Genomic DNA, 8793 nt, shown 5'->3' on the forward strand with positions numbered 1-8793 from the left:
AAAAAAACAATGAGTAAAATCATTTTTTCAAACTATTATTGAGAAGATATATTTATTGGTAGGTGTCTAATGAATTTGATGAAGAATACTACCCCAGGAAATTCTGTTACAGTTGTCAGTAACCAATGAAATAATAGCTTCTCAACGTAAAAGAACATGCATGTTCTTGTATAGCAACAGGGCGAGGATACAACTTTTTAGTAATAGATTTGTAAATTCTTCCCCATCTGCTGTTCCGCGGAAGATGTATAGAGTGGTCCCAGTTACCCTCTCTCTTTCTCTCTTCCTCTCTCTCTCTGGAAGCGTCTCTTTGAATGTCTGATATGCTATAGGAATAAGAATATTGACCCAGTGACCAACCACACCCATTTGGACATGTCCAAGGTCGAGGCCGGGTGTGTCTTCATCCTGACGAAGATGGTGCCCTATATATACTCTGTCCCAACATACGCCAATTTAGAGTGGACCATTGGAAACTCGTGCATCTCTATCATCAATATCATCATGAAGTCTGTGGTAAGTTGTTAGTTCTTGTGAGAGCGACTGCGTCTGGGATTTTGCGATGACTTCATACCATTAACAATATTACTTAAAACAAGTGCTTTCGTAAGGGTTTAAATGGGTGTATATTAACCTATACAATTACAACTTAATTTCTCTTGAATATTTTGATAAATAATGGCCTCAGAATTTTTCGTGTGTTAGGTCAATCGTCCTATACAAATATGTGATTTTTTTTTTCGTTTTGTCTTCTGTTTCTAGAGCTTAGATTCGACTACCGTATCCAAATCCTTACCAAATCGTGTGAAGATTTTTATATGACGCTCTCAGTACACAAGTGAATCAAATCCACTTTTGGACACACAAGTATTCCATCTTTAAGATCTCTATCTGAAGCACCTTTCAGAGCTTAAAAGATGCATGTCTATGTATTGTAAATAACTCTTATACCGTGAAACACAGTGTTAATTTTTCGTTGTAATTAATCGTACCGTATTTCTCTTTAGTAATTGTACCTAGTAATTGTGCTCTGAACGTCCCGTATATCTGTAGGTTACATTATCTCTACAGAAGAGAACTACAACCATGTCCGACTTTCAATTCCTATTCTTCACAAATTATTAGGAAAGTTTTATATTCTGAAAAAAAAATCGCTTACTTACATTATTATTATTATTTTAGAAAGAGTCTATATTAGTGTACTGGACATTTTTTTAAAAAAAGCAACATTTACTGTATTACTAATATTTCACTTCGGGTGGGGTTTAAACGTATTCATTATCCATAATACAGATAAAACACGAGGCAAAAGCTTGTTTAGACACATCCTAATGTTCAAACGCTTTAATGACGATTTAATATTCAGTTTGAGAAAATATAATTCATTTGTATAGCAGTACTTGAAAATTACAATACATTTTGTCATAGTGAGTAAATCCTTCTGCAGCCTATAGATTTAATTAGTTTCTAAGTAAAGAATTATACATTATTTGCTTTGCCTTATGAGAAAATTCCAAACATACGTATGTTAGCACTACAAAACACTTGCTTATTTTCAATTATGGCGTACTATACATAATAGTCAACTAGTTTTAACTTCTCATTCCTGGTTCAAAAAACGCGTTATGCTCAAAATTAAAAAAAAAAAAAGATTTATTGAATTTTGATTAGGTCTCTTTTGAATGAATAGAGTGCTTACTTTCTACAAGCATGATATTACGATCAATTTTAGGTAAAAGTAGGAAATTTTACGTGTTGGTCTGGTATGTTGAGGTGACTGGGACTCCTCTATTTGAATTTAATTTTAGCGAACTCTATAACGAAGCCTGCACTAGAGTCCTGTGCAACTATCATATATGCACACCGTCTACTTAATCGCGTGAGATCTGTGCCCATGAGACGAGACGAGACATACTTTTCGTGATGCAATACGAGACGAGCTTTTCTGGTAAAAGCCTTCACACTTTAAGAAACGAGATTTCAGTTTCGCACCGTTTTCAGACGACACAGCCTCAACTCTTATACATATATTTGACAATTGCCTGTTCTGTCCCAAGTGTCTTTCTTTGTCTATAAATCTTTAAAGAAAGCACGAGATCGAGATCGAGTGATCGACAATTATTTAGAAATCCTCACTAGTTTCTTCCATCACATTGGCTGTCGAAAAATGTAAGTAAATGTAAAAAGAGTCATGCACATAAAAGCATCTCCAATGGCTCTCATTCATGTATGGGGCGCCGCGGAGGCTCAGTGGTAGAGCGTTCACCTCTGGTATATGGGGTCCCGGGTTCGAACACTGCTCCCACCAAGTGAACTTTCTGGTTGACAAACACCGTGTGCGTAGGTTTCCTCGGCCTTCTCCCGTTTCCTCCCTCTTCCTTCATTCCACCATTTCATTAATTTTTCATCATCACCGTCTTCTTTAGCCTAGCCGGAATAACCGTGGGACATAAAACTCAAAAATTTCACTTCTTTTTTTTTTTCATTCACGTATAAAAGAAACTGACTTACTTTTCCTTTCAACTTGCTTCAAAGAGGTCAATCCGAGTAAGGTAAATTAGAGGCATACATTATTATTAATACATTAATAAAAAAAAATAAACGATATATTACTGTTACATCAAATATTATTCACTCAGAAAACGCATTCCAGCAATAACATTATTAAAAGTTCAATAATGTATACTTCAAATCCTAACTAGAATACTAACATTTCATATTTATGTGTTATGTGACATAGTAATACTCAATTTTGGTCATATATTTTAGAGGAACGTATTAACATGTTCAAAATGACTACTTGGCGACTTTACGTTACTTGCAGTAGTTCAGTACATAATGAGTTTCATCGCCATTAATGATAGATATGTTTCTTTCATCGGAGAGTTTACTACTTTTTAAAAAATTCTGTAATTATTATTTTAATTGCTTCACAATGTTGGAGAAACATTATATATCTTTATACTCTGCCGGTAATCGAACTCAAGACGTTAATTACTATCGTAAACGGGTGCACAGACTCTGCGCAGATAATTAATTAAATAATCCTACTAAATTTTGTCTTTTACTAAAAAAAAAAAATAAATAAATAAAATAAATAAAAAAGCTGTATTAAATTGGAAAATGTACATTAAATGAAATCTTTAAGTTTTACGTCCCACCGTTATATCGGCGAAGCTAATGGAGACAGTGATGATGAGAAATGAATGATATGGTGGAATGAAGAAAGTGGGAGGAAACGGGAGAGCCCTGAGAAAATCCATGCACGCTATATTTGTCTATCACAAAGTTCACTTGCTGCGAGCTGGGATCGAATCAATTACCTCATGCACCAGAAGTGACGCTCTTCCACTGAGCCACCGCGGTCCGAAAATGCACATATAGAGTAATATCTACGTAAACTCTTGTCATAAGTCTTATGCAGAACGAAACTAGCCATTCACTCTCTTTGACAAGCCTGAAATCAAATCAAACAATTTGAAGACAGAAAATATTAGAATTCCCTATGTTGCATTGCCAGAAATGTGGTATTTAAAAGAGTGGTTGACCAGGATAATTTTTGATCAAGGTGTATACTTGTTCGATTATATTTCCATATGATTGACTATAAGTTTAGATTTTTTGATGAACATTGTTAGTTCTAACTTTCAACACGCAATTACAGTCACAGTATTTCCGAATTTGCTTTTTTTTTTTTTTTAATCTTTTATGATTAACTTTCAACTATAAAATGGCTCTAAGCAATGTATGAAAATTTACTGATAGCGTTTCATGTTAAAATATTCATTCTTTAACTTTTAACATAAGTCAACTCTTGAAATATATTTTAGAAGTTCCTTGTACTTACATATCTATGGTTAGTACATTTGTACGATTTATTATTATTTTTGGAATGAAATGAAATGAAATTACTAGTTTAGTGGTCCACAAACAGTGGCGTATTTAGAGGAGGCTTCCGGGCTTAAGCCCCCCCCCGAAATCTTACTTATTATAGTAAAGTATATGAAATATGTTGCAGAATTTTCTCATTTTCAGGCAAAGCCCCCTCCGAAAGTTAGCAAAGCCCTCCCCGAAGCAAAATCGTAAATACGCCACTGTCCACAAATATACTCTTTTGATTATAAAAAAACATAGATAATCAATGGGAATGAATGATTATTAAAAAAAGTTAAAATGTCACCACAAATTCATACGGCCTTGGTCCCACTGAGCCACCTTGTCTAAATAATAATAATAATAATAATAATAATAATAATAATAATAATAATAATAATAATAATAATAATAATAATAATAATAATAATAATAATAATAATAAACTTTTTGTTTAGTGGTAGATTTCACTCACCTTCATTAAGTATTGACCACTAAACAAAAAAAAATGTTCAACAAACATAAGGGCATCAGTTTTTTCTTCGTTCTTGACAAAATTGAAAAATGGATTTAGCAGGTTTTGTTTCTATACCTCTGAATTACTCCATTAATGAAATCGTCCCAGCGTATCTTTGAAAGTGAAATGAAATGAAATATTTCAGTTTAACGGGCCACGATTACATCTTTATGCTAATGAAGGCGGATGATTAAGGCAAATAAATGATTATGGAAGAAGTGGTGACATGAGAATGTGGAAGGAAAAAAGAGTGTCTAGAGAAAACCCACACATTCAATGTTGTTCTCCACAAACTCACTTGGCCGGGGGTCGAAGCGGCGACTACACCCAGCTACAGTGAGAATTTTGCTTCAGCCACAGACTGTCTTACAGTATACTTATTTTTAGTATATAAAAGTATCTTTGGAGTAATTCACTAGATGATGTCAAGCAACGTCAGTATTGGGTATGAACTTCGAAGTTTTGTTTTAACATAAAATTTAGGTTTCTTATTTTAGATTAACCCCTTTCTGCATGATTTTTTTCTTTTAGCGAAAAAAAAAATAATCAGTATTGGAAATCATCATATGGGAACTTGAAAAATGAATTAAAACTTGAATTTTAGATTTTTCACTTAATTCCGACGAGAAATAAGTAAGTGTCATATATGACACACTTACAACTCACAAAGAACATGCCAGATGACACCCAAATCTCTTATTCATACACGTCAATATTTCACACAGCAGACAAAACAGTCATTTGATGCCTTTGATAAATCACAAAAAAGCTAAAGTGAAAAAAGGGTATGTGCCATATATGGCACGGCATGAGGTAAGGGGTTAAAAATAAAATGCACCACACTAAACAAAATGTAAATCGTTACAATAATAAGTTAGTAAAAAGAACTGTTCTAAATATTGATTTTCTTTCTTTTACGGTCCTTTTGATTGCCTAATCGTAAGTCCAACGCTGGCTCAAATATAGGAAAGAAAAATTCTATGTCTGTCATTGTTTTAAATAGTCAATATCGCAGGAGGCCGTTTCCATAACAACACAGACAGTAGCTTGAACAGTGGGAAGTCGTAGTCTAGCCAACAATCAACGTAGGGCCTACGTTGTAAGTGGCCGCTTTGCCTAGCATTCGCCAACCAACTCAATTGCCTACGTAACTCATTATGAATGCTTTAAAACCGCGATGGGGAGTGTGATGTCAAAACTATTGGATAAATTATCACAAATTGTTGGTTTTCCAACATATAGCCTACTTGAAATCTACGTTGGATAAATGACGACCATTTGTTGGTTGGCCAACATACACTTTAATCTACGTTGGATAAATGACGGCAAATTATTGATTGTCCAACATACATTTTAAGTTGGATAAATAACAGCAATTTGTTGATTGGCCAACATTCACCTTTATTTACGTTGGATAAAGACGGTAATTATTGGTTGGTCAACATACACTTTAATACTACGTTGGGCCAACATATTTTTAAACTTTACTTTTGTAATTACAACTTGACAGCCATGTCGACTACTTCCGATTCTAGGGCCTATCTGTGTGCTTACAGGGTTAGAATTACAGTATTTTACCAGCTAAATATTAAGTATGAGTCCTGAGTGTAAAGTAGTAAAACGAGTTTATATTCATTTCTTTTTCTTAGGCTGCATTCTGTTTATTCATTGCCTGCGTTGTTGCTGATCCTCAACTGTTGTTGAGCAACCTGCAGCTGGCCAGCCCTTATGTGTACAACCCATCGTCTCTTCTGTACTCCAACGCCTACTATGGAGCTCCTCTGGCTTTGAACAATGCCCTCCTGCCACAGAGATACATCGTCCAGTACCCATCCCAGGACACCTCCAGGGGCATTCCTCAACCAGTTCAGGACACATTGGAGGTAAGAGTTAGTTAGACACATTGGAGTCAGTTAGAAAAATATTGGGTAGTATAAAATGTCACTGGAGGCTTCTGGGGGATTTGTTTTAGGTACTTAACTGTTGAGAATGGGGTAAGAAAGGAAGTGATTAGCATCTCTCCTCAATGTTAACTTGAATATTTTGTTAAAAGAAGTGCATTCAAATGTCAATAATATAGTGGTTTTGCATTCCACTTTGTAATAGTATCAATTCATTTTAGCCTATTGATTTCAATGGGGAATTAGTTTCTTTTTTTTCTTCTATGAATTGAATGAATTTTAATAATGTGATTTAACTCATTTCTTCTTTGAATTTAGTTTCATGTCTTTTGTTTTTAAAAGGAACTTGCATTACATTTTAATGCAATATTATGTATATTAATTTTTTATTATTAAATATTAAAATTACATATAGCAGAATTGATTTATTTATTATTAAGAACCAAAGAACGCTTAAAAGTACCTCAAGAAGAAATCAGTTAAATCATTTATTAAAAATCTACTTCATTTCCGAGATTTGAGTTTCCAGTTTAACGTCTCTTTTAGCGTCCACGAGGTATGCGAAACTTGGACCTACATCTTAATGTGGGTTCCGAACCACATGAGCTTCCGCCGGAAGTCAAACCCGGTTCTCGAAGAGAAATATATTTTTGATATAAAGACGAGCTATAAAATATGGTGGTTAATAGTTTCTTCAAATTAATCACGAATCTGGGTTTACTTTCTACCTTATAGTATTTAAAATGTGGATAAGGAGAAGAACTGGGAAAATTAACTGGGTATGTCGAAAAATCTGTGTTACCTAAAGTTGGTAGAAGACAATAATAAAGGCTTACTGATATACGCGTAAAATAATCTTAAAAAATTCTTTGTGTAAATTTCTTCTTCCTACAAAACATAGACCCCCTGTTTAGTAAACCACCAAACGCTGAGTGTCCAGAAATAGTCTTCAAATAAATTGTGATCGTTTATACTTACGGAATGCACCATCATATGGCATATCACTGGTCATAAATTAACATCACTCTGTTCCTCCCAGTTCTGGTATAGTAGATATATTTACTTTTGTTGCTTCCTTCAATTGTAACATTTCTTATCACTTTCTATATTTGCGATCACATCTCTCATGATCCTTAAAATTCAATTTCTTCCCAAAGAATGTTCTGATCAATTAAGTTCCTTTCTTATTTAATAATTATCTCTAATATTTTTTTATCTTTCCCAATACTATTTCTAGCTATTTCAGTTTTCTGCTGGTGTGATTTCCCACAAGAGCCGCCATTGTTCATTTGTTAAACCTTTAGAAGTAAAAATTGAAAGTAAATTGAGCATATAAGTGGACAAGGAGACCTACATTGTATTGGTACTTTTTCCTAAATCAACAAGTTTCGTGTAAAGGAGCTTTGCTTTAATTATTTTCTTTTTATGGCTGCAATGAAATTTCTAACAATTCCATTGTATACTAATATTACGTTTATTATTGTAGGTTCAGTTGGCCAAGCAGAGGTTCGCCAAGCAGTATGAAGCTGCTGCAATCAACGCTGCCCTTAGCCCAGACGTTAGCAGCAGAGCCAAGCGCGACCTGACAGCTGCTGAACAACAAGTTTCCGTGGCCTCTCTCAACAACGTCAGAGGATTGTACAACCTTCCTTTGACCTACTCTGCTGCCGGAATTAGCGCCGTACCCCTCGCTGGCCAACAACAGATCAGCTACTCAGCTCTTCCACTTAACCAGCGACTTATCTCCACCTACAATCTTCCTCTTGCCAACAGCCAACAGATTGTGAGCAGCGCTATCCGTCAGCCACTGTACCAGCAAGTGTCCTACGTCAACGTATAAATTTCGATCGTCTCTTAACTCCTATGACCTCGCGCACATCATCTGGATATGATCATTGTCTTCTTTACCTTATATTTGGCAAAGCTCTAAACCTCTGTGTTCTCTATGTTATTTCTTGATCACTGACTGGTACTCAAAATTATAATTTCCGAAAATATACATGTCGTATTTAAAAATAACAGCTTGCAGTTTTATTTTCCCAATCTAACCTGATAATTAGCCTTGTTATTATTATTATTACTATAGTATTAGTACTAGTAGTAGTAGTAGTAATGGAATATTAATAGTCGATAAAGAAATAATAAGTTTTGTCCAATACACACATATAAGCTACCTAACTGATTCTCAATTTTTTCCACCAATTATTTGGACTCCTTGTTCGTTCTTTTCTGAATGAGTAGGTCAAGTACGATGTATGTCCACCTGTATTTTATGCATCTTTGTTTCTAGTGGGTTTCAAAGACTTGAGTTAGATGTGAAATTTACAAGTATGTTTTGTGTTGGCTGATAGGCCTTAAAGATCATAATGGAAAACATAATATCACTTTTTATTTAAATTTCCGAAATAAGAGATTTCTAAAGAGCAGATAATGAAGGTATGGGAATATTATTATGTCGAAACAAAATAAAAACATATACCAGCGTACCTTATCTACCTGACA

The 8793-nt window shown here is 34.4% G+C and overlaps 1 protein-coding gene across 1 annotated transcript; it reads left to right on the forward strand.

The window, feature by feature from the left end:
- Positions 1-370: 370 nt before the first annotated feature.
- Positions 371-8292, forward strand: LOC145684824 (uncharacterized). The gene is made up of 3 exons (XM_081757191.1): positions 371-516; positions 6040-6273; positions 7778-8292. Exons 1-3 carry the CDS (start codon positions 376-378, stop codon positions 8129-8131), a joined length of 729 nt encoding a protein of 242 aa, XP_081613317.1. The 5' UTR covers positions 371-375; the 3' UTR covers positions 8132-8292.
- Positions 8293-8793: the final 501 nt, after the last annotated feature.

This window comes from Thermobia domestica, chromosome 5 (assembly GCF_964235325.1).
Source record: "Thermobia domestica chromosome 5, izTheDome1.hap1.1, whole genome shotgun sequence".
Classification (NCBI taxonomy): Eukaryota; Metazoa; Arthropoda; class Insecta; order Zygentoma; family Lepismatidae; genus Thermobia; species Thermobia domestica.

Bases quoted from the DNA above. Each gene is read 5' to 3' on its own strand.
- LOC145684824 (XM_081757191.1), top strand. From the start codon at position 376: ATGTCCAAGGTCGAGGCCGGGTGTGTCTTCATCCTGACGAAGATGGTG. The intron at 517-6,039 runs GTAAGTTGTTAG...TCTTTTTCTTAG, and splicing joins ATATCATCATGAAGTCTGTG to GCTGCATTCTGTTTATTCAT. The intron at 6,274-7,777 runs GTAAGAGTTAGT...TTATTATTGTAG, and splicing joins CAGTTCAGGACACATTGGAG to GTTCAGTTGGCCAAGCAGAG.